Source organism: Humulus lupulus, chromosome 9, assembly GCF_963169125.1.
Source record: "Humulus lupulus chromosome 9, drHumLupu1.1, whole genome shotgun sequence".
Taxonomy (NCBI): Eukaryota; Viridiplantae; Streptophyta; class Magnoliopsida; order Rosales; family Cannabaceae; genus Humulus; species Humulus lupulus.
Window position 1 is genome coordinate 185,120,308 of NC_084801.1, and position 27,882 is coordinate 185,148,189.

The following is a 27,882-nucleotide window of genomic DNA, read 5'->3' on the forward strand; positions in this document are numbered from 1 at the left end:
TATTTAAGATGAAAGAAATATATGTAGAAGAAAAATTCATAAACTTTGTTGTATTACAATGGAAATCAACATACAGCATAAATATTATCTAGTTACAAGTTGCTTCATCATGATCTTAATAATCTTATGAAAAAGATTAGAAGCACATAACTAGAGTAGAAATTACAAAATAAAAGACATACATACTTGCAAAATGCTCTTGAAAAACCCAAATGGAAGAGAGAATGGTAGAGAGAAAATGAGAGAAAAAGATGGTAACCAAAATATTAAGCACCCAAAAAATGGTCTTCAAAACCCTTATTTATAGCCAAAATGACATTATTAAAATAATCAATTTAAATTAAGTAAATTGATTAAAATAATAATAATATGGTAAATAGGGGTAAATTGTAGGAGTGATGATGATTTTGGGGTAAAAAATGGCATTTTGAGCCTAGGGGACAATTGGTACACTTAGGCATTTTTAGGCTAAAAAAAATGACAAAATGCAACATTTAGGCTGCAGGTGGCAGGCGGCCTTGTGGGCTGAGGACAAGCTGGGCTAGGCTGGTGGCAGGTGGCCCAAAAGCTTGTCCGTATGGCTTCTAGGTGACTTGCTGCTTGCTGCTTTGGAGGTAGATTGAAGGCAGGCGCTGGGAGGCTTGACAAGCGAGAGGAGCAAGAGCAGGGGACATTGGGCCAGCCATGCGGTTTGGAGGGAATGGGCCTGAATGGGGCAGAGGCCCGTGATGTTATATGTGGAGAAATGCTTGGAATGAAGGCTGGAGGGATGTGGCGTGGCAGGCGCTGAGTCTCGGCTGCAGGGAGTGCACAGTGACGTGGCTGGGCGTTAGTGTATATAAGCTGAAGGTGGAAGTGCACAGGAGGCTGGGCTGGGGACAGGCGGGCTGGGCCAAGATGGTGAGGCTGAGTAAATGGCCAGGCAAGGAGATGGAAGAGGCAGTGGGCCTGGCGGGCTGAATGGAGCAAATGGTCTTGTGCCAATTTTTCTAATTCCTTTTCACAAAAGCCACTCTTCTATCTTCCTTTTTCCCAAAACTATAATATAATTCCTACAAGATAAAAATAAATTAAATAACAATCAAATATTTTCAAATATAAATAAATCATATTAATTATTTTAAAAATATTGATTATAACTTAATTTAATATAGCATTTAAGTTCACAAGAATTACATTTTTACTTCTAACTTAACAATACAAATTTCAAATAATTAAATTACAACATATTATAATAAAATATCTATAAAAACATATAAAAATCTATAAAACTACACTAAGACTAATAAATTAAAAATTACATAAAAACTTAATAAGTTAATTAAAAACTCAAGAACTAAGCAACAATTAGCATATAAAATATGGTAAAATAACTCTATTTTGTAGAGTTATCACCTTATACCTAATTTTGGTAAAAAAAAATCAATTATAAAATCAATTATTGGGTCGTTAGTGATGCAATGGGTTCAAACAAGCAAGGAAAGTGGTCGAAGAGCTGAGAATGAACGATTATATTTGAAATTTTTTTGACCAAAATTGGGTATAAGGTAATATTTTGTAAAACATAGAGTCTGAATTGTCATTTAACAAAACAAAGGGTCCGATCGGTAACTTTTACAAAATACAGGGTCCAAAATAGTATTTACCCTAATAATAATAATGGTATATTTGTGTAGAGGATACTTCCTTTACATTGTCCAAAGTGGAGAGTCGTGTTAATAATTTCACTAATACTTTGTTTAAATTGGTATAAAGCTAAACTATAATATAGAGAGCCTAATTGTAATTGTACGCCCTAAATATCCACGGGCTATTAACGAGCTGAGAAATGACATAATTATATCAGCCACGTAGATGTCACGTACCCGGAGCTGCTGTCATCAGGTCCTACCTCTTTAGGTCGAGATAACCAAAGGCTTAATGAGGTAGCTAAGGAGTCGGGTCCGAAGTATGGACACCACGAGCTAAGAATACAACAAGCTCGAGGCACGAGCTTGAGTTGGCACCTCTAACCCCTTATAAAGTCAACCACGCAATGTAAACGTGCATATATCAGACATCACGTGTCTGGCATATCCCTAAATTCTCGGATACGCAGCATAAACGTGCGCGTTCAGGCACCCACGACTAGGTTGGGCAGTGCGACCCATTACCCCCCTTACCTATTGATTAGACCACACTTCATTTGTCAGGTTTTAGGAATTAATCATGAATGTCATAGAAGTGACATGATGGGTAAGAAGGTCACAGAATGACCCCCCTTGCCGACCCCCCTTGCCAACCCCCAGGTGCCCTCTCCCTATAAATATGGAGACCCTGGGAGTTGCAAAGAGTTGGATTCTATTGTGTAAAGAAATACCCTGTAAAGAATATCATAGAGATAGCAATAATATTGGCTGGTGGACTAGAAGGATTTTAACATTTGAACCACCTAAAAAAGTATTTGTGTCATCATTTTATTTTAAGATCATTCATCTATTACGGTTCATTACTTAGCACTGATCCCACTCTTTATTCTGTTAATTATTTGTTGGCGAAGAACCGCGTTAACAGTAATTATCCCTAATAATTAAGTTATTTTCTTTACAAATAAATACTTCATATTGTAATCACAAATGATGTTGTTATGATTTCCCTAAATATCGTCCATCCATTTTTTTTTTATATTTCATCTGGTTTAGTTATGTTTCATAATTCTAGTTTCCGAAAAACTCGGTAAACAATAATATATAAAAAAAGAAAGGATTTAAAATATGCAAGCAATATTTTTACGTGGTTGGGGTGTTAATGAGTCTTAGTCCATAAGTCAATTGTATTTGAGCTTAGAGAGCTTTTAGCAATGGAGTTTTCTGCAAGTTTAAGCAGAGTAATTGCTTACAAAAATTTGGGATCCCCCTTACCGTGCACAACTAGTCCTATATATAGGTTGTTGGATGCAATGGGCTTAGGTCGGACTAATCTGGGCCTAATAGGGATGTAATCACGGTTTGCTCGCTAATGGAGGCTTAATACAAAGGATTTCGCTAAACAATACACAGTAATCACGGCCCATTGGTCCGGTTTGGGCGTAACCAAGCTTTACAGCTGATAACAGTACGTAGTCTCAGACTGGTCTGCGTGGGCTTCTAAGGAGATCCTGGGGACAGAATCTATCAGAGTAGTGGCAGTACTGTTTCCCAATAACGGCATACATTCCGTATGTAACCTCTTCTGCAGGTTAGTTGAGGAGACCAAATTATGTGGTTCTTGAGAATGTGTCTGCGTCAGGGAAGGTCAATCTTGCCCTATCCAGACGTTTGGTCCGGGTTCCTTTACTAACGTCTCGGTCCATTCACTGGGACCCTGGTTCGTTTACCAGGGTTCGGGTTCATTCTTGATAAGGTTGTACTCCTAGACTGTCGAGCGTGCCACGTATACTCGCATCCCGGAGGATACAGATGGGTTGGGACCGGGAAGATGAGTTGGGCCCGCATCTTGGTCTCGGTTCCCTCGCTATGGTGGTGCCCATCGAACAATGATGGACTTATTGACGATTGGGCCGCTAGGACTTTCCTCTTCCCCGTTCATTGGGCTTAGGATGGGCCTTTGATCTCTTTGGGAGAGCTCACAGACCCATTGTGTCATGCCATGTGTCCGGGAAAACAGGGATAACAATTATTATAATGATATTTTGTAATATTTAAATTTATATTAATATAAGTACTAAATATCTAGTCTTGTATTAAATATTATTATAATAATATTTGAATTCATATTAATATAATTAGTAAAAAAATAGGACTATATATTATTATCATAATAATATTTTATAACATTTAAATTTTTATTAATATAATTATTAAAATTCTTATCTTGCATTATATATATATTTTTTAGAAATTGTATTATATATTATTATAATAATGATAATTTACCACATTTGAATTTAAATTATATTGATATAATTAATAAATATCTATTTTTAGTTAGTTTTAAAAATATATATTGTTAAATATTTAGAATATTCCGTTAAAATTAACAAAACAAACGGTTAAAACAAATAAAATTCTATTATCTACACATTTTTTATATATAAGAGATATAAATGTTATCCATTTTTCTATAGAATATATATATATATAAATATAATTATATATAAGGAGGCACATGTAGTGCTCTTATCAATGCAATGTTATTTTTAAAGTAATTTTAGCTAACGATATTATATAAATTACTCCAAAATATAAGAAACGACACCATTGTAAGGTCAACACTACATCGAAAATCTATATAAATATAGGACAACTCTTCTATAAGGATTTCATTTTAAGCTCTATCGGTAGGGTTATCAGTGTTCTCGACCTGTGAACAGTTTTCGGCTCGATTTTTTTATGACTGTATATACTGTAGCTATTTAGAGTATCCAACAAATTTTCAGAAAATTCTGAATAGTTTACAGTACCGAAAATTATGTTCAACCATGTTGCTTCCACGCACATAAAAAAATTAGTTACACGTGCAACAACATATTTGAACCCAGTTTTCGGTACTGTAAACTATTTGGAATTTTCTGAAAATTTGCAAGATGCTCTAAATAGCTACAATATACACTGTCATAAAAAAGAATCGTGCCGAAAACTGTTCACGGGTCGAGAACACTAAGAGCCCTACCAGTAAGGCTTAAAGTGAAGCGCCTATAAGAGAATTCCCCTATAAATATATATATAGGCGAATTCTTTAGTCCCTCACAGGACTGAGTCCTTCAGTTTGGGGCCTATTTTTTTGCCGAGTGTCAAATTTTTATAGGAGTTTGTCTCTTTTTCACATTTGTTTTTGACTTGCAATGACCGGTTGTGTGAACCGGTTGGAAAGTTGCTGGTGATGTGGGTATAAAAAGTAGGGGCAAAAAAATAATTCATTGTCAAAAAATATGTACAGTTGGGGACTTGTTCGTAAACTTAATATGAATTTGAGAGATATTTACGATTTTGGTAACGTATGCATTGTGCTTCCGCCAAGTGATTTATATGTTATGTTGAGTGAGACGCAACAATAACCACGTAAGTAAAACTGATATATATTTTGTAGTTGTTTTATAAGATTTTTTAAAGTTTTTTCCTGGAGATGTTTCATTTATTCCACAACAATCCTAACTCTCCCCCCATCAATCATAAATATATATGCATATATATATATATATATACATATATCATTTTCAACAATATATCGAAAAATTTAAACATCATTCATAAAAACAAATTATAAAAATGCACACAAAACCTTATTTTGAACTAACCCAAGGCCACCATCACATGCGAAGAGCTCTATTAGCCACTGTTAGCGAAGAACTCGACCCACTGTAATGGAGAAGTTGAGCCACCGTTTCTAGCCTCGTGTCTGTGCTCTACGCCTTGTCGCCGCCAACCCAGGAGAATGAAAGAGATGGAGATATTTTACAACTAGTAGAAATGACTGATTCATGGAGTATATCCAAAAGAAGAATCAACATATATCTAATGCCCAACCAAAAATACACAAACAAATAATAGATATAATAGGAAAGGGAGATTCGGAGTTAGAGTCGACTTGGCAATTGGGTGGAGTAGAAAATCGACTGGGTCCACTGAGTTAGAGTTGCATTCTTGAGGTTACAACAGCCATGCCGACAAGGATTGGGATGGGAAGACAAATATGGTCTTTTGAAGTGAGAAGGAAATGCATGCACAAATGATGGACGTGAGGGAAGAAGAGAGACGAAGGATTGTTTTTTTTTTTTTAAGCAATTGATTGATAAAGAGTAATAGACCCCACCGAAAAAAATTCTAACCAGTTACAGGTTTTTAAGGGTAGTGTGGTATTTTAACAAATTTTTACAAAATAAATTGATCTGATGGCTGACAATCTTTATAGTTAAATCTAATGGTTAAAAATCTATAATGGATTTAGTCTATCCAAAGCAAGTGAGGGACTAAAGAATTGCCCATATATATATATAAATATATATATTTATATTTCTAACACAATTTTGATGTTAGTTTTGAAGGCCATATAATATTAGAAATATAGTAGGAAAAATATGAAGGTTGACACTCCCATTAACATATCAAATAAGACAGAAATAGATGTTATAAAACTATTATTTAAATATTAATTTACAAGACACTTTAAAATATCCAACCCGAATTTAGAATCGGCCGACACAAACTTATTATAATTTAATAAATAATATTGGTCATCATACATAATAGGTTCATCATTGGTCCAATTTAAATTCAACCAAGTGTGCAGCATTGCTAAAATGTCTTATATAAAACACTATTATTAAGAAGGAAAGAAAGTTAAGTTATAAAACACTTTTTGTTTCACCGTCAAGTCTGCCATCATGATGTGAAATTTACTTATAATAATTTAGGTATTTTTGCTGTAGATATCTTTTAAATTTGATATTTTTGTCACAAATATCTCTTAAATTAGATACTTTCGCCGCAAATATCCATTTAGTTGAGCACTTTCGCCTACGTCTCACAATCGAACTTAACGGTAGGAATTGATAGTTGTACTAATAAATTGTACCAAAACATGGACGGAAGATACTTTCGCCACTAAAAAAATAACTTTGATACTTAAGTGCTACAAACATAATAAATTGACTATAAGTTTGAACATAATAAGTTTATCATGGTCCAATTTTACATTCAACCAAGTGTGCAGTGCTGCCAAAATGTCTTATAAAACACTGGTATTAAGAAGGAAAGAAAGTTAAGCTATAAAACAATGTTTGTTTCACCGTTAAGTCTGCTACCACGGCGTGAAATCTATTTATAATTTGGGCACTTTTGCTGTAGATATCTCTTAAATTTGATATTTTCGCCACAAATATATTTTAAATTGAGTACTTTCACTGCAAATATTCATTTAATTGAACACTTTCGCCTACGTGTCACAATCGAACTTAACGGTGAGAATTGACAGTTATATACTAAATTGCACCAAAACATGAACGGAATGTACTTTCGTCGCTAAAAAAATAACTTTGATACTTAAGTGCTAAAAACATAATAAATTGAGTACTTTCACCCACTACAAAAAATCTTAGTTTTAGTCACTTGTGACTAAAAAAAATCATCTTAATTATGTCATCACTAAAAAGTCCGCGGTTAAAAGTATTAGTCACAAAAATCACAATTTGTTGTCACTAAATGTATTTTTAGTCACAAAAATCTTTATCACTAAAAATAATAGGTTGTGACTAAAACTACATTAGTGACAACTTGTGATTAAGTATGACTTTTTAGTAACAAATAACTTTTTGTTGTTACTAAAAGTGACATTTAGTCGCACAAAATATCTATTGTGATTAAAAACTTGTCACTGAAAATTACCTTTTTTTTTTTTTTTTTTAAGTACTTCAAATATCCCTTTAATAAAAATATTTGTTCTTATACATAATAAGTTCATCATGGGTCCAATTTTAAATTCAACCAAGTGTGCAGTGTTGCTAAAAATGTCTTATAAAACACTGTTATTAAGAAGGAAAGAAAGGTAAGATATATGTTATTACCAATAATATAATTGATACACACAAAATGTATTCCTCACATTACACTCAATGATATACAATACATTATTTGTAAGGTATGAGAACCACAAACAATAGTTAAAAAGTATTAGCATATCACTTAGTGTAAGATCCAATATGACTTGGGTATAGCTAGTCAGTTGTTAAGAAAATGATGATGTGGGTCAGGTCCTCCGGGGCTCACTCTTGCCGGAAGTTTGCCGGAACCATCTCCAGCTTCGGCAGCCAATTGCTTGAACGCTTCGACCAATTGGCTCAAGTTTCTCCTCTCGACCATCAATGCTGCTGGTTTCAAAGACCTACCTTCGATAGTCGTCAATAAGAGAAAAATCATTAGGAAGATCATAGTTGAGCAAGCCATACGTACCAAGTTATTAGCCATATTAATCTTCGGTTGATGAGCTAGGTATTACAGTTATATTATATATCCACTACTACTCTGTCTGTGCAAGTTCGTATCAAGAGCTAGGGTTCTATTTATATACTTTCAGATTCACTTTATGCTTATCCAAAAAAATTTAAAAGAGATGCAATAATGACGATGGTCCATGTCAAATAAGCATAATCCATATGTATTTGTTAAATTACGTTCGGTTCTATCAATTAATTAATGTTACAAGGATCTTAATCAATTAGATGCTTAGTTCATAGATATTTTAAATTAAGGGTAGAGACTTATTCAGTATATTGTGTTTTATTGAAATGCAGACTTAGTATATTTCCTATATTTTTAATAAGAGTGTTGCTATTATTTGATACTTTGAGGTACCTAACATTACTTGAGGTGACACTCTATGGTTGGTTAGCGATACTCCATAATACTTATTAAATTCAAATGTGTGGGACCCGATATTAAGTTACATTAATAGCGGTATGTCACTTCTTTGTGATGTTGGGCACATCTGGTGCCCCTTAGCAATTCTCTTTTAATAATGTCTATTTGGTACATTGTAATTTGAAATGATACATATTTAGTACCTTATGTCCAAATTTTATCAATATTATCATCAGTTATATGTAATTAAATAATTAAATTTAAAATTTGAAAACCATATAAATAATTGAGAACAGTTTAGTCATATTGATCAAATTTGGGTCTAAGATATGATAGTCAGTATCCTGTGATCCGTAGTGGGAAAGACCGGGTAAAGCTGTGCAATCCCACACCGTCTGGGGAAGGTCAAGTGTGATGATTCTAAGACTTTGTAGGTATATGACTACACAGTTGAAAATGGCTTAAATGGATTGATGGGTACTACCTATGCCAACAAGATGCATCTTCTTTTCGGTAGCCCATCACTTGAAAACTCCAAAGTTAAGCGTGCTTGACCTAGAGCAATCTCAAAATGGGTGACCTCCTGGGAAGTTTTCCCAGGAAGCGTGCGAGTGAGGACAAAGTACGCTGGAAAGACTCGTGTTAATTTGTAGGGCCAGTCGTCATTTCAGGAAGCAGCCATAGTGACGTGGGGCGTTATATAAAATACTAAATATGTACGATTTAGCATTATTAAAACATAGTACCAAACAAGTGTTTACTCTTAAAATAATAACTATAAATAAACCTAGTCGAAAGTTTGAACTAATAAATTAGGCTAGGTTTGGACATAAAGGATGGGGTTGAATCTATAATAAGGATATTTAAAACTAAACAAAAATTAAAAAGTAAAGCTATAATAAAATATAAGAACCAACGTGGTTTGGGCATCTTATGATGATGTAAAAGGTCGGCACACTTTTGGTGACACCATAGCATATTTCAACATGATTATAAATGTAGAAATACGTGGATAATATACAAAGTGACGATTTTTCAAGTAGGATAACCACCAAAACTGACATTTGATACGACCTCATAATACGACCTTTGGTAGATAATATACAATAATGGAAAATTTGTATTCGTTTGCAAAACCATGCTTAGGTTAAAAAACACAAAAAATAGAGAGACTTTTTACTTTAATTAAAGTGTGTGATCATATATAGTGGATTACACCATGGATTTAGACGTCTTATATGGATAAGAGCCCTTCTAAGTTTCAAACGTCACCTTTGTTTTGCCATAATATTTAGCTTTGTGGATAAGGACAAGATTGCCACCTCCACACCAATAGATAAAAGCTCTAATAATCTTGTAGTATATATATGACAAAAAACAAGTACCAATGGAACTCTTTCTAGTTGTGTTGTGTGCATGTTCTTGTGCGTGATTTTAGGGCATACAAAATATAATGAAAATGACCCTTACTCGAACCAAAGGGATAGTCAGCTTCAACAAAGGGCATGGGTACTTTCAAAAAGAGTGCTCGATCGGCATGCATGATGAAATATTTATTTGGTATCTTGTGTTTTATCGAAATACAAATTTGGTGCTTTATGTTTTTAATAATGCTTATATGATATTGTATAATTTAAAATTGTACATATTTGGTACCCTAAACTTAAATTTGATTAATAATATTTGATCAATATGACCAGACTGCCCTTAATTTTATGAGTTTCAAATTCAAATTAATTACTAAATTATATATAACTGGGAAGAGTTTGGTTATATTGATCAAATTTGAGCTCATGGTACCAAATTTGTACCATTTCAAATTACAGGTACTAAAAAAACATTATTGATAACTCAGGGTACTAATTCTGTATTTCGATAAAATATAGAATACGAAATGAGTATTTACCCTTAATTAATTCAAGAGAATATTTTATGAGAACAATCAAAATTAAGGATGCAATAAAGGCTGATTGGTCAATGTGTATAAGTTTGAAAAACTCGAGGATCTTAATTTAAATATCTAGTTTTCTCATGTTGTGTATTTTGAATTTATGATGGTTGTAACATAGAAATATCCCTTTGATTATTGGATATTATGTCAAGCTCCATATGTGTATAAGTGGAGGTGGTGACATTGTAAAAGGGATGGGACAAACTTTGCATGCAAAAACACTTCAAATTTCGTATCACAATAAAAAAAAAACTCACCGAGATATAGGTTATCTCTTTTGGGCTGAGCAGCGTAAACATTCGTGTTCTTAAGCATTTGATACCTTAAGGCTTAAACGCAGATCATAATTGTTATAAAATTGTTGTTTACATTTTGGAGTGTCAATATTTTGACATTACAAAGACAGTATCAGACCATTCGAGTTTCCCAAAATTGAGTTTTTCCATTTGAAAAATAAAAAAATAAATACCACTACAAAAAAGGTTTTTTAAGGCACTCTTTGCAGCCATAAAAGCTACCGCACTTAAAGTTTTGGGGTTATTAGGGCAAGGGTGCTCATTGTGTGTCGAATATATTGGCGCATTGCAACCACCTTATTAGATAACACAATGAGTACCCTTAAAAATTATATTTTTGATTTTATTATAAAAAAAAATTCATATTTGTTTTTCATTGAATTGTGATTTATATAATATACCATATTTTTTGTATATATACAAATTCTTTTGTCGAAATAACAAGTTATAATGACTAGTTGTATTTCCTCCAAATTCTTGGTTTGACCTAGGCATTTGTCGTGCTTGAGCTTGACTTGGGTCCTGGTAACTTCTTGAGGGGAGCCCAAGCTCCATGCTCATCCCCTACGTGTATTCAATTAACATCTTTTTTTCTTTTGATGTTTTTTGGGTACAACAAATATATTATTTAGGTATGGAGAAACTAATGTATTGGCTCACTGTCTTGTAAAATATGCTTATCAACTTTCTCGAAAGAGGGTGTTTCCTTTGGTGTTTCTCCAACTCTCTTAGTTGAGATACCGATTTCTTTGTAAGGTGTCAGAGCTTGGTTTTTCTTTGTTTTCAATTTTTTCCTTAAAAAAAAATCAATGATAACGTTTCTTTTACAAATCCAATAAAATATCCCACTTTATTTTAGATCTTCTATTTTTTTTCCTAGAGTTTTTTTCGTCTCTATGTCCCTAACCAATCCAATTATAAAATTATTAGGAAACGATTATGTATCCTCATTATATCGCTAAAGCCATTACTTAAATAAAGCACACTATATCATAGCTTATTATAAACCATAATTAAATTATAACTTCAGTTGAGGTTGTTGATAATGACTCTAATTCCCACGTATTGTTCTGTTTTGCCACAAGAAAAGTTAAAAAAAGGTCAAATAGTTATTGGTCAACCAACTATGATTAAAGCCTTGGTCTATACTGTAACTTGGGTGTGGTTACTTTCTAGTCTCATTCTTTCTTTTGTTAGCCTTGGGGCTATATATTTTATTTGAATCTTTATTGCTCTGTCCACTTGAGATTACATTTGAGAGAGTGAGATATTGTAAGAGAGAAAAACAGAGAGAGCCAGAGAAAAACTTTCTCTCTAGTCACTATTACAAAAGCATTCTTTTAGAATAATTTGTTTAGGACACTCGTCTAGATGTAAACCTTAAAAATAACTCTTGAATTTTTTAGGGCTCGCAAGCCCTTAAAGAATTTTTTTTTAGGAAACTATGTGTGTCCTAAAAGTTTGAATTTTTTTTAACAAACATCTCATGGACTTTTTAAGACACTCATTGCGAGTTCTTAAATAATTTTTTTAGGATACGCAGTGCAAGTGATCGCCAAAAAGTAACACGCAAGTATACGCGGTCTAATCAAGTAATATATGATAAGTCAAGAGTCGATCCCACGAAGACTGATATTAATTACCAATAACTAACCTCTAGTTCTAATTGATTTGAATAATAATTTCAGATTGATAATTAAAATAATTATTACTAAAAATTAAGAAAACTACTAAACACTTAAAGAAATGCAGAAATGAAATTTGATTTAATTCGAATAGATGCAAAAGTTAGGGCTTTAGTTTCATCAACTTTCCACTTATGATTTCTAACCAATTCTCAAGATTTCTTAATTCTAATGTGGTAGCATATTACAATTATATATTATAGTATTGTTAGGATCTATAATTCTCTACAATATACTATTTCCTACATCTCTTTGGTAAATCAATATATTGCAGGCTTTAAGCACATAATCCCTAAACTACACAATTCATAAAAGTACTTTCGTCTAATATAAAATTGCGATTATTTACCTATAGCATAATTATCCTTCTCTTTTCAGAGTATAGGTTAAAATCATATAAACATGTAAATGATGATCAAACATTCACAAACATTAAGAATAAGATAAATAATCCACAGTAGATGAAAGAAATTCAGGAAAATTTCATTAAGAGATCAAAAGTTTCAAGAAGAATCCACTAAAACCCTAATAACAAGATTAGTTCAAAGCAGACATAATGAAATCAATCAAATTAAATATAAACATAAACATCAGTAGAGAGATTACAGAAGAAAATAAGAAATCAAACTCTAGGTCTTCAATGTTCTCCTCTGCTTCTAATGACTTCTCTCCTCTTCTAATAATGAATAGAATGTCCTAATTAACTCTCAAAATGTAATTAAAAAGATCCCTAAAATATCTAACAATTATGCCACTTCTGTAGGTCAAGTTCAGCCATACGCGCCGCGGCCCTAGCATCCAAGCGCCGCGGCGCGCCTCAATACTCCAGCGCATCCCCCTCTCTGACTTTAGTGAGCACCGCGGCCCTTCAAAATTCCAGAATTAAGGCCCTCTCTGTTTCTCCCTTGCGCCGCAGCTCTCCATTCAAGCGCCGCGTCCCCTCAAATTCTTCCAAAATCTTGATTCCAAACTCCGAATCTACCAATTATATCCACAAATGAGTCTTCAACTTTTAGCACAAATTTCCCAATTTCAGCTGATTTTTCAGTCATTTCCCAAACTTCACGTTTTCTTCTCCTATTTCCTGCAAACATACCAAAACAAGTATAATACCGCATAACACTCCACCAAACTTACTCAAACTTACCCTAAACACATGTTAAAACTATGCTAAAAACAAACTCATCAGCAAGTTCTAAAAACTTGTATGTGTCCTAAAAATTTAAATTTTAAAAATCACAAATTCCCTCCAATCCCTCAAATCACTCAATAATATAAAAAAAAAACACAAAAATCATTCAAATCTCTATCTCTCTCTCCTCGGTTCTCTCTCTCTCTCCCGAAGCTCTTTCTCTCTCTCTAGCTCGTCTCTGCCAAGGCCAAATGGCCGTCTTGCTGTCACTGCCCATTGCCACACACCACCCCACTCGATGCGTTGATCGCCAAAAAGTAACACGCAAGTATACACGGTCCAATCAAGTAATATATGATAAGTAAAGTGTCGATCCCACGAATACTGCTATTAATTACCAATAATTAACCTCTAATCCTAATTGATTTAAATAATAATTTCAGATTTATAAATAAGATAATTATTACTAAAAATTAAGAAAACTATTAAGCTCTTAAAGAAATGCAGAGATGAAATTTGATTTGATTCAATGGATGTAAAAGTTAGGGCTTTAGTTTCATCAACCATCCACTTACGATTTCTTATCAATTTTCCAATATTTCTTAATTCTATTGTGGTAGCAGATTACAATTATATTTTATAGTCTTGTTAGGATCTATAATTCTCTACAATATATTATTTCCTACGTTTCCGTGGTAAATCAATATATTGCAGGCTTTAAATACCTAATCCCTAAACTACACAATTCATAGAAGTACTTTTGTCTAATATAAAATTATGATTATTTACCTATAGCATAATTATCCTTCTCTTTTCAAAGTATATGTTAAAATCATATAAACATGTAAATGATGATCAAGCATTCACAAGCATTAAGCATAAGATAAATAATCCACAGCAGAAGAAAGAAATTCAGGTTAATTTCATTAAGAAATCAAAAGTTTCAAGAAGAATCCACTAATACCCTAATAACAAGATTAGTTCAAAGCCAACATGATGAAATCAATCAAATTAAATATAAACATAAACTCTAGAAAAGAGATTACAGAAGAAATTAAGAAATCAAACTCTAGGTCTTCAATGTTCTCCTCTGCCTCTAATAACTTCTACACACCTCTAATAATGAATAGAATACCCTAATTAACTCTTAAAACATATTTTAAAAAAAACCCTAAAATATCTAACAATTCTGCCCCTTCTGCAAGCCACGTACAGACACATGCGTCGCGGCCCTAGCATTCAAGCGTCGCGACGCGCCTCTTTGGATTTGCGCAACCTCCTCTCTGTTTTCAGCGAGCGCCGCGGCCCTTCCTACATCCGTCGCGGCCCTTCAAAATTCCAGAAAATGGCCCTCTCTGCTTTCTCCTTGCGTCACAGCTCTTCTTTCAAGCGCCGCAGCCCCTCTAATTTTTCCAAAAACTTATTCCCGAACTCCAAAACGAACAATTATCTCCGCAAATGAAGCTTCAACTTTCTTCTTGTCAACTTTTAGCATAAATTTCCCAAGTTAAGCTAATTTTCCAGTCATTTCCCAAACTTCACGTTTCCTTCTCCTATTTCCTGCAAACATACCAAAACAAGCATAATACTGCATAACACTCCACCAAAATGACTCAAACTTACCCTAAACAGATGTTAAAAACTATGCTAAAAACATACTCATCACACGTCGCCCCTCGAAACCCCCAACCCCCGGAGCTCAGCCCCTCACTAGCAGCCTAAGGCCCTCAAAGGGCTTGTCGAAGTTTCTGCGATTTTGGGTTTTCCCAAACTTTTCGGCCACCTCGAGCCACCACGAGATGAACCACCACCACCATCATATTCCTTACATCTTGGGCTTCAAAACCCACTAAAGAATCAAACTTAATGGCCACCGTGGAGTGGTGGCGCCGCCACTTACTCCAGCCTCTTTTAAGGCGCGCTTCAATTCTTTTAGGGCTCGAGCATTCGTTGCGATTCCTAAAAAATCTCAGTTTTTAACGCAAGTCCTAAAAACTTTCTTAGGGCTCGCTAAAAATCTTTTTTTGTAGTAATGTCTTACTGGGTGTACTTTCTTGTAAGCTTTTTTGTACAAATTATGTTGCTGCCTAGGAAGGTGATTAAAGAGATTGAAGCTATATGCCGAGCATACTTGTGGACAGGTAAACAAGTGATGGTTGGAGCAGGGCAAATACCTTGGGATAGCTTGTGCAAGCCTAAAGTAGCAGGAGGTATAGGTATCAAAAAAATCTCTGAATGGAACAAAGCTGCTATGTTTAAATATGTATGGGCAGTGGCAGCAAAAGAAGACAATTTGTGGGTTAGATGGGTGCATAGTGTGTACATAAAAGGTAGAGTATGGTGGGATTACATTGCACCAGCTAATAGCAGCTGGTATTGGAGGAAGGTTGTAGCTGTTAAAGAACAAATGAAGCCTCTTGTCGATACAGTTTTGTTTACTAACAGGAAGTATAAGATAGCAGAGGGATACAGACTTCTTAATCCAGTACATGATAGGGTTAATTGGAGCATGGAGGTTTGGGGGAGATTGAATACCCCAAAGCACAGTTTCATGTTATGGTTAGCTATCCAAGACAGATTGAAGACTAAAGCAAGATTACATAGTTTCAAAATTCTTTCGGAAGCTAAATGTCAGTTTTGCAAAATGGCAGATGAAACAACTACTCATCTTTTCTTTGACTGCCCATATTCTAGTGAGTGCCTTCAACAGGTTAAGAACTGGGTCTGCTGGAGCATAACTGGGAGCCAACTAACTGGTATTGTGAGGGTGATTGGCAGAATGAAGGCAACAAGGCTAAGGAAAATGGTCCTTTCAGCAATCATGGCTGCACTGGTGTACCATTTATGGAGGGCAAGAAATGAAAGTATTTGGTTATCCTCCCTTGATAATCCAACAAGTATTGTACAGAAGACTAAAGCAACTAGTAAGATTAGAATCCAAAGTGTATGGCCAAAGAAAGTATCTGCTAAAGATCTTGAATGGTATACTGTATTATAAATAGAATATAACCATTGTACAGCTAAAAGAAGTATGTTTGGGCCTTAATGGCTGCCATTTGTTTGTAAATTGGTTTTGAAAGTATTGAAATACACTGCTGAGTTACCAAAAAAAAAAAAAAAACTGTAACTGTAACTGTAAAAGAGGTTGAAGAAGAGACTTTCTGAGTGTCTCTTGTGGTTGTAATCATCTATTCAATAGTGGATTTGACTAAGGCCTGTGTTGCCTTGTCTTGGATGTAGGGTTAGCTAATTTTTGGCTAATTCTGAACCAAGTAATCTTATGTTTTTGTGGTTTTTGTTTTATTTCCTCTTAAAGATATGTTCATTGTTTTGGTCAGCTATTTTTTTTGTGTATTCCTAATTAGGTGATTAGTTCACAACATAAGTAAATTATAAAATCATTTCATAAATAATAACATGCTTTTTCAGACAAAATTACAATATATGAATTTGATTTGGCAAAAAAATAAACAATCCCTTGATTCTGAAGACCCAAATTTCCTTGTAGGAAATTAAAATATCACTTTTTAAATAATTATTTAATAAATAAATAATTCAAATTCTTAACAAGTAAAATTTGAATTCAACAAACTAGGTTGTCACATGTGTCGTGTGACTCGACGTGTGGTACACATGTGGCTCTCCAATTTTAGCTCATTTATTTATTTAATAAGACAAAATATTTATGAATTAAAATAATATAATATTGCATAAATATTCGTAAAATCAACTTTATCTTATAGTTTAAACAATATATTATCGTATAATAAAAAAATATTTTTCTCTCTCATTATTAATTAACCTATAGTTAATTAATATTTAATACAACTAATATATATAATTTTAAAATAAAACATATTATAATATTACTCATAATAATCACATATATTACATCTTAATTAATTCCTTGACAACTAAGTACTTTTCTCTTTTTAATTTGTCAATTATTTACATATCATTAATAGTGAGTATAGAGGTGACTTGATGACCATTGACCTATAATACTAAGATCCAATAAACTAGATTATTAATTAAACTCTTTAATTAAATAATCTTATTTATTAATATTATTATTACTCGACTATAAATATAGAATTGTACTCTAAGTAATTATAGAATTATATTTACAGAATTATCTCGATTTGTCCATTGATATAACCACTTCATGCAGGTCTGTTGATAACTCTACAAAATAGAGTTATTTTACCACTTTTTATGTGCTAATTGTTGCTTAATTCTTGAGTTTTTAATTAATTTATAAAGTTTTTAAATAATTTTGAATTTATTAGTCTTATCATGATTTTATATATTTTTGTGTGTTTTTATAGTTATTTTGTTGTAAAATGTTGTAAGTAATTATTTACATTATTGTTGTTTTGTTTGAGGTAAAAAAAATGTTGTGTTATTGAAATTAAATGTTAAATATAAATTAAGTTATAATTAATATTTTCAAAGAATTAAATTGATTTATTTTATAGTTGAAAATATTTTATTATGATTTATTTATATTTATTTTGTAGGGAATTTATGGCATCTTTGCTCTTGAAAAGAAAGAAAAATGAAGGAAATGCAGCATTTTCAAGGAAAGAAAGGAAAAAAAAATGGCATTTTTGAGATTGGAAAGAAGCAGCCAGGCCCAAGCCTCCCTGGCCCACTACGCGGCCCAACAGGCCCCTTCCCAGCTGCCTCCTTTGGCCCGCCAGCTTCCCTGCTGCACCCAGCACGCCAGCAATTCTCTCTAGCCGAAGTCAACCCAACGCCTGCCTCCGACTAAAACCTCTAGCCTTCAGCTACTCCACCAAACTCCTACACTCACCCAGTCGAGCAACAGCCATCAACCTTCAGCCGTGGGCCTCTCAGTGCCTGGCCCAGCCTCCCAAGCCCAATTCGCCCAGCAAGCCCACGCCCAAAAGCTCCACCCAACTGCCATTTCCCCTTGAGCCCAACAAAAACTCATTTGTCCCATTGTCCCCTATGTCTAAAAATGTCATTTTTTTACCCACTTTCTTACATTTTTCACCACAAAATCATCATTACACTCTATAATTTACCTCTATTTGTCATATTATTATTAATTTAATCAATTTAATTTACTTAAATCGATTATTTTAATACTTTCATTTTGGCTATAAATAGATAATTTTCAAGACCATTTGAGGTGCTTGATTTTGGGGGAGGTTACACTACACAAGTTTCTACACTTTCAAACTTCTCTATTCTCTTCATATTCTTCTTCTTTTTGGTTAATTTTCTATGTATTTTTAGAGGAACAATTTAAGGGTTTTCCTCCAAATTTTCCTAAGTTATGTTTGTAATTTTTTTGTTTGTATTTACTATTCTAGTTATGAGTTTCTAATCTTTTTAAGATTATTAAGGTGATGATGAAATAATATGTAACTAGATAGTATTTATGTTGTGTGTTGATTAGAGCTGTAAATACGGGTCGGGCTTTCTAGCACGGCACGAAACCGGAACGAGCCCGGGAGGCACGAGCACGATACGACACGAAAAAATATGGGCCTGGGCCAGGCACGACACGAATTGAAAATTGGCACGGCACGGCACGACAAGCCCGAAAGCACGAACAAACTAGCCCGAAAGCATGACACGATAAAAAGCCCGATATTTTGACATTAATAATCATAATAAATTTTTATTTGTCAATTATTAATAAATTAAAATGATAATAGAAGTCTTATTTTTCTCAATGTTTATATTTTTATTATTATATTGATTTATTTTAAGATTTGTGAGTTAATTTTTTTAGCATTTATTAGTAGGTATTAAAATTCTAATAATTATCTTTGATATAATTTTGTGTAAAATATTGTTAAAAAATATATAAAATTATCTAAAATTATAATTTAAACAAAAAAATATATTTGGTTTGGTGGTAAGTCCATTGATGGTTAAAGAGGAGGTGGAGGGTTCAATTTTCCATCCTCACATTTTTTGGCAATAATAAGGTGGGCCCAAATTTGGGACCGAATATAGAAAGTGGGCCGGCCCGAATAAGGAAAGTGGGTCGGCCTAACTTGGGCCCGACACGGCATGAGCACGAGCACGGCATGACATGGGCCGTGTTGGGCCTACTCTTTCAAAAATGGGCCGACCCGGCCCAACACGAATTGAATACGGGCCGGGCCCGAATTTATTGGAGGCACGAAAATGTGGGCCAGGCCGGGCCGGGCCGGCCCACATTTACAGCTCTAGTGTTGATTTCCCATTTTGTCCAATAAAGTTTATGGATTTTTTTCTTCAGATATCTTCTTTCATCTTAAATATCGTGTATTTTTTATTGTTAGCACATATTTACACTTTGTTCTTCATTAGTGCAAAACATAATATTCTTTGTGTAAGATGTGTCATTAAATTATACACATCCAATGTTTAGAACAAAAATATTATGTTTTGCCTTATAAATAATGTTCATTGATTTATTTGTTATTTCATTAGATTGATTTACATTAAATACTTTGAAATTATACTTTTTGAACAGTGAAGAAAAATCCTATCTTTTTAGAAGTAATTTGTACTCAAAATTATAAATATATTTTGAAAATGATAGTTTGATTTATTTTAACTATCACTAAAACTTGGAAATCAATGTACTTATAAATATTATTGAACTTATATTTTGTGGATTCCATTATCTTAATAATCTTTCTTTTACCATCTTGATTTCTATTATTAATTTATGTTATATATTGTCTTTAATATCTTTATTATTATCTTTTATTTTATTTTTATTGTTACAAATTCTCATCAATCTTTGGAGCTAGATTAAAATTTATTAGTTTTGGTTTTAAATAGTTTTCTTTTTTTTATTTTAGACAACTCATTTGGGTTCGACATCCTTGCTTACAGGATCACTATTCTATATGAACAATTCATGCGATTACAACATAAATATTTAAAACATACCCATTTTAGGTCAATCATCTGTCCTCCAATATATTGATTTACTAATTAGAGTTTGTCAAAATTACCATTTTACCCTTCTAATTACATTTTGTTCCTCAAGTACAATCAATTCAATAGTGAACAATTACTTTATGATCATATTATAAATTTGAGCTCAATAACCATTCACTTCTAGAATTAACCTTAAAATTAACCTTAAGATAACGAAATAAAAAATAATTGACAATTTCTTTTTCTTTAATGAAAAATACAAAAAGAACATTTTGTTCTCAAATTATTTTTTTTTTTAAAAATATTCTCTTCAAGCAATTCCAAACACCCCTAATTATTCTGTGAGATTGATGGATGCAGAACCTTTTCTTTAATGCAAATAATTTATCCACTTACATTCAATCTAATATTGCAAATTCATTATTCAAAATCTATCTATTCTAAAAATAGACTATGTGAAGAAATTTTTTTGCAAAAGACAACACAATATAAAGAAAATATACATTTAACTTTTTTTATTAAATAAGAGTCCTCGCAACAAGTTTGTTTGATAGCTTCTTTTTCTTCCCAAAACAAAACTTTATTAGTTAAATGTATATTAGTGACTTTTGGGTGGAGTGAATATATATAAAATGTGTTCTTTTAAATTAATAAAAGAGAAAAAGAAAATACAAAAAAAAAAAAAAAGGATGTCAGCAAAATTTAAGGCAAGGATAAAACAATTGAAGTAAATTAAACAGTTTCTGATTTAGAACACTAGATCAAAGTTTATAACCAAGATTTACTTGAAATGTAGAAAGTTGGCCAATTTATACCCATATGTAATTTTGTAACTATATATTTGTAATCAAAAAGCTAAATATTAACCCACAAAATGAGAAATCCATGCACCCATATATTGAATATGCATGTGGATACAATATATTTACTGCTGAAATGACTTGAGGGGGTCATTAGGGTCAATTTCAGATATAATTGGGAGATCAATTTTTAAGGTTTCTAGGCTGAGACCTTCCTCCATTAGCTTCCTCACCACTTCATCAAACACAATCCTGTTTCCACTGGGAGTCAGATGCAAACCATCTCTGCATTTAAATACAACTGATATTTCATCATTTCATTTCAAAATTATAATAATCTCACTCATGTATAATATAACTATGCATACACAATGGTTTTTTATTATTGTATTTACAAGAGAATATGTATATTTATAAGATATTTCTCCTATGGACTTCACTTTAAACCTTACCGGTAGAGTCCTCAGTGTTTTTGACCCGTGAACAGTTTTTAGCGCGATTTTTTTTTATGAGCGTGTATATTGTTACTATTTAAAGCATTTTGCAAATTTTCAGAAAATTTCGAATAATTTATAGTACCGAAAACTAAGTTCAAATATGTTGTTGTATGAGTAACTAATTTATTTTCTGGGTGTGGAAAGCAACATGATTGAACCTAGCTTTCAGTATTGTAAACTATTCGAAATTTTCTGAAAATTTGTAAGATGCTCTAAACAACTACAATATACACGGTCATAAAAAAAAATCGTGCCGAAAGCTGTTCACGGGTCGAGAACATTGAAGAGCTCCACCAGTAGAGCTTAAAGTGAAGTCTCTATATGAAAATTGTCCTATATTTATATGTATGTATAGATCTTTCTATTCTATGTAATAGTCATCAAGGCAACTTTAAATTGGCATACATGCATATGTTTCCTCAGTATTAGAAAGCTAACTAATGAGACTGAAGCTATTGTGTGCAGTCATAGTGAAGTTCAATAAACACAAATTTAGAATGAGATTCTTCATAGGGAATTAAGTTCATAGTTAGGGTGGTAGGGTGGTTTTTACTCTAGCTTTGTTTCATCACGGTGTTCATTATAGTTATAAGAAACCTTCTGCAAGTTTTCGAGAAATTCCAAATAATTTACAATATCGAAAATAGAGGTCAAACAACTGTTAAAAAAAAACAAACACGTATGCAATAAGCTGTTTGAACTCTGTTTTCGACAATATAAATCATTCAAAATTTCTTACAAAATTGCATAAAGTTCACCATAACTATAATAAATAACATCATATAAAAAGTGTATTGTATCGGTAGGTAGGGTTAAAATAACTACCCTACCGCAGACACTCCATACTTTATAACATAAAAAATAATAAGAAGAAGAAAGAAGAAGACACCTTAGACAAGATTTTTGCCAATGAGGAAAGTGCTGCATTGTAGTCCAGAGATCTATCACTGAGATCCCACACTCTCCAGCTGCAGCAACACATGCCTTGGCATACGCCCCAGCAGCTTCGTTTGTCCTTTCAGGCTCATTCGTCACATTTTCCACATAAGGATACCTGCATATTATTTCATTGGACCTTCAATATAATTTTTAAATTAAAATTATATACGTGGCACCGACGTGATACTGCCACATCAGATGTCCGTCAGCTACATAAAACAGAAAGTAACAGAAGTCCCACAACTCAGTAACAGAAATAATTTAAGAGAAATTTTTATCAACGTGAACAATTCAAAAGACACAATTGGTAATAATTTGAGGCCAAAATTTATATTTATTCATAAAAAAATATATAATACTATAGAAAATAGAAATATTATAATTGGCACTGTATATAACTTTGAATTATAAAAACTAGAAGAGTGATTATGGAGACCCATCGCTTTTGAAAAAATAAATAAAAAATACCTCAAACGCCCTTCTTCATCAATTGGAGGAGGAGTAATGAGTAGAATACGAGTTGTAGGCCAATGCTTCTGCAAATATTAATTAAAATATGCTATTATATATATATATATATATATAATAAAACTGAGCCCAAATACCAAACCTCTAATGTAACACTATATAAACTATGATTTCTGCTCTTTGACCAAAACTTTAGAGAGGTGATCAACTTTTCTTTCTTTGATTCTGTACCAAATCTTGCTTTTCATACATATAATATAATATCTATATATATATATATATATAACAATGTAAGTGAGAGTATCATTTGAAGTCAATTAGTCGTTCCTATTGTTGCCATGATCAAAAAGTTTCCTAGACAAATAGTTATGTCCACAAAATGACAATTTGATGTTCACTTCAATCAATTTCTTCATTAATTACATTACAAAATTGTTGTTAATTATAAAATTATTTTATTAATAACTTGATCAAACATTTCCCAAGAGTCCATCACAGTAACTGAGCCACCTTCTTATTAGCAAGTTCATGAATTCACACAACTCATTTAAAAGTTAATGAACAGTTCAGTGATCAATAATGACATGTTGAATATATTGATGCATATATTCGGATCTGTTTCATTTGAAACCTTTTTTTCAATTAAAAAAATTACCTTAACTTGTTATTTGAAAATTTTAAAGCTATTGTCACGGCCGACCAACACTATTATATGGTGTTGTAGTATCGTTATTGATGCAATTCATTATAAGGTGTCACTTAATGTAGTGTTTGACATCTTATAGTGCCTAACAACAATGCTCTAAAGGTGTATGTGGGAGTAAAAAAGGGTCCAAATCTCCATAGTAAAAAAAATAGATTGTCATTAATGGCAGATAATTGTAGAACAATTAAAAAAAGATAATAGTAAATTAAAGAGGCTTATAATTCATTATGATGATGAGATAATGCATGAGTGAGTGTGAGTTATTGTAAAAATCAGAAAAATGAAACCATGTGCATTGGCATTTATAGATCTTTAAAGAGTTGTAGAAAAATGATGAGAAATGAACAGAGCCATACATAAGCTCCATTGCAGGCTCAATTTATCTCAAGATAAACTACTAGAAACTCTTCTTATCAATACTCAGTTATATATGGCCAATTTTGTCTCACTCCTATAGTATATACTTGCTTCTAAAATCAAATCATGTCAGTCCAAAAATATGAATAATATAAATATATCCTATTCCACATATACTTCATCCATAGAGCATCTACAATAAGAGCAATACTAAAAATGACTTAAGATGTCCTATCATAATTTTTTTAATAAACTTAACCAATCATAAAAAAGAATATAAAATTAAAAAAACAAACATGAAAACAACGTTGTTACTGCTGAGCAACTTGCTAATTTCTTTTTAAAACAATCTCCTCCACCTCATCTACTTACCACTCCACTGACTAGCAATCCTCTAAGCAACTCTCATTGGAAGATGTAGAACAGAAAAAGCAATATCTCGACAGCAGAGCCACAAATCCCCACACAGGCCGCAGCCTTTGTTTCCATGCATGCATATTGCATTATATATATGAGAATTTTTGTGTAGCGATTTCCTTTAAACTCAACCGGTGTAACTCTCAGTGTTATCGACTTTTGAACAATTTTCGGAATAATTTTTTTCATGATTGTGTATATTGTAGTTATTTAAAACATCGACGCGGTTTTCAAAATTTTTTGAATAATTTACAATACTAAAAACTAAGTTTAAATGTGTTATTGCCCGCGTGACTAATTTTTTTTTATGTGAAAAACATGTTTGAACTTGATTTCTTGTAATGTAAACTATATGAATTTTTCTGAAAATTTACAAGATGCTATAAATAACTATAATATACATGGTAAAAAAAAAATCGTGCCAAAAAATATTTATGAATCGAGAACACTGAAAAACCCTGCCTGTAAGACTTAAAATAAAATTCCATATATATATATAAATATATATGAGTTCTAAAAATGATGAATAATAAAAGCTTTCGTAGCTTTTTTATGTAATAATAATAATTAAAAAATACATTGTGATGCAAAAATGTTAATATCTATTGAAAGTAAAAATTATATTATTGTCAAAAAGTCGCACCTAGAATAGGCATCAAAATCATTTTTGGACCACAACGTGCAAGGATAAAAATTTATAGAAGAACCCTAATCTTGTGGTCCATGCACTTTTAAAAATTCCCCAATCCCAATCATGGGAAAAATATATTTATTTATATGGAGATTTTTAGGTAAGGCATCATTATTGTCCCTACCGGTACGGACAAATTTAGTTTCGGTATGTAGAGAGTTTATAATCTAATATTTTGTAAATAACGATGTGCTTTATAATTATAGTATGCATTTTACCAGTTTTAAATATTTTTCTAATAATTTAAGACGTCGAAAACATAAAATAGTGAGTTGCAAGCATATAAAAAAACAAGCACATGTACAATTGATTGATTAAACTTTGTTTTCGATATTTTCCGAAAACTTAAAAAATGTATGTTATAACTACAATTTACACTGTCGTGTATAAAAAAAATTAGGTTATAATTTTTCTACAGCCCAAAAATAGATCTACTCCTAGATGGAAACAAAAATGATAACCCTCCTAAAAATTTCCCAATATTTATAGTACCAATGGCTTCTTTTATGATATGAAACTCACAAATATTTACACCAATACAACCGTGTGTTTGAATTTAAAGTCATATATACCATCATTTAAGAATTCTATGTTTATCCATTGATGATCAATACAACAGGATCGTGTGTATGGCACAGATTTTGCCTTATATTTTAGTGTACATACAATAATGATGTATGAATATGAACAATGATAGTTCTCAAAATACACATGCACATATGAAGTTGCCATCACCACCAAGTAGATATATAACATAACAAACAAGTAGAGCCAAACAAAAATCCTAATAGCCACAACTAATTGTGTGATCACAAACCAAAGATATACTCGAACACATTTTCATCATGGCCATTATTATTATTATGTATCAACTTCATGGGTCCCATGTTCCATTTTCAATCACAAATTATATGGAATAACAACAATATATCTTCATATGTGTTAGAAGGGAAAAAACACTATCATATATATAGTGCCCTCTTCCTATGTGTCAAAAAGAAAAGACCATAGAAAAAGACACGACGAGTTGGAGCACACCCCACGGTTTGATTAATTTAGAGCAATTAAAGAACCTATTCTTTTTTCTTCCCTAGTAACATTTATATTATCACAATTAACAAGAGTCGGTTGGATCCATTCATAAATAATAATAATAATAATAATAATAATAATAATAATATTAACAACAATAATAATAAACTAAACTTGTGTTTGGTAGGAACGAGAATAAAAGTGTCTGTTACTCCACTCATTATAGATTGCTTGCATTTTGAGATAGAACTCCATCCTTCTTACCGTATACTCTATTCTATCTTTTGAAATGAAAGAACTTATACTCTCCGTTCTAATTTATTTACGAGTAATGATACGTGCACCCATCCATTCTAATTTATTTGAGTAATAATGATATACATGCACCTTAATCATATACTCAAATATTAAGTAATTGATGTAAAATCACATTTATTTGAACTTCTAGACCAGTACTACATCAGTATGCATAATGTATAACGATGGGATGTATATTTTGAGAGTACATATCATTACTCGTTATTTATTTATTCCTAAAAACTCATGCAATAGTTTAACAAATAAATAGCAATTAATTATAAATCTCCTCTTTTACCAACTCTCCATCATCTCTATATTCCCACCACTCTACCAAACATATAGCAAGAGAGCATGACATTGACAACAACAACAATGGGGCCTATATAGCTAAGCTAAGCTAGCTCATTGTTTATCCTAGGCCCTATCATATTGTTTACCTACCACTCTCCTGACCCCACTCGGCTCAATCAACCCCCAAACATTTTGACTCATATTTCTTCACATTATTAACTCTTCAACCTCCACCACACCAAATGAAATATGAACCAAGTCAATACTCCTATTATTCAATCTCAGCAGTGCTTTTATTAAAAGTAAATAAACCCCTTTTTCTTTTTTGGTTTAAACTTTCATTTCTAATCAAAATAAGGATTGCTTCAATGGTTGATTTGGTTGTTGTTATTAGTTACCTTGAGGAAGAAGACAATGGAGTGAAGGTTTCGCTTGTACTCGTCAAGAGGCACGTGTTGAAAAGCAGAGCATCGGCCTGGAAGACATGCGTCGTTTGCGCCGAAGAACACAGTCACGGCCAGTGGAGCTTCGCCGTGATCAGCCGCCGGAAAAACCTTCTCTATAACCTTCAGAGCCCACCTCGTGTTGTACCCGCTGTACCCTCTTAGAACCACATCAACCTAATAATAAGATCGATCAACCACAACCAAAACCAAAATCCCAGGAAAATACAATGATCAATATATGTATATGTATGTGTATACGTACTGTGCGAGAGAAATGGTGAGCCAGAGAAGCACCCCAGCCACCATCGCCGAAGGACTCTTCCGTGATAGAATCACCGAACAGATAAATCTTTGGTCTCATGATGATCTTGGCAACCGTTGATATGTATGGATTATTCCTATATTATATTTATGAAGTGAATCACTACTCAAGCTTCACGTGGCATGAGAACAAGCACAGCCTGCAAGAACTTGAGAGTATAGTGAATTGTGATACTTCTTTCCCTTCTCTCCCTCTATATATATATATAATAATATCTATAAAGCTGTTACCCTTTTAAATGCACTCTCATCCTAATTAATTGCATCAAAAAAGGACTGGCTCTTTACTTTATTATTAAATGAAG

At 32.6% G+C, this 27,882-nt stretch overlaps 1 protein-coding gene across 1 annotated transcript; it reads right to left on the bottom strand.

The window, feature by feature from the left end:
• Window positions 1-21,103: 21,103 nt before the first annotated feature.
• On the bottom strand, window positions 21,104-27,760 carry LOC133801637 (GDSL esterase/lipase At5g45920). Its single transcript, XM_062239886.1, has 5 exons — window positions 27,519-27,760; window positions 27,209-27,430; window positions 23,017-23,084; window positions 22,499-22,663; window positions 21,104-21,397 (listed from the first exon to the last, which is right to left on the bottom strand). The coding sequence occupies exons 1-5, from the start codon at window positions 27,615-27,617 to the stop codon at window positions 21,238-21,240; spliced, it is 714 nt and encodes a 237-aa protein (XP_062095870.1). The 5' UTR covers window positions 27,618-27,760; the 3' UTR covers window positions 21,104-21,237.
• Between the last annotated feature and the right edge of the window lie 122 nt (window positions 27,761-27,882).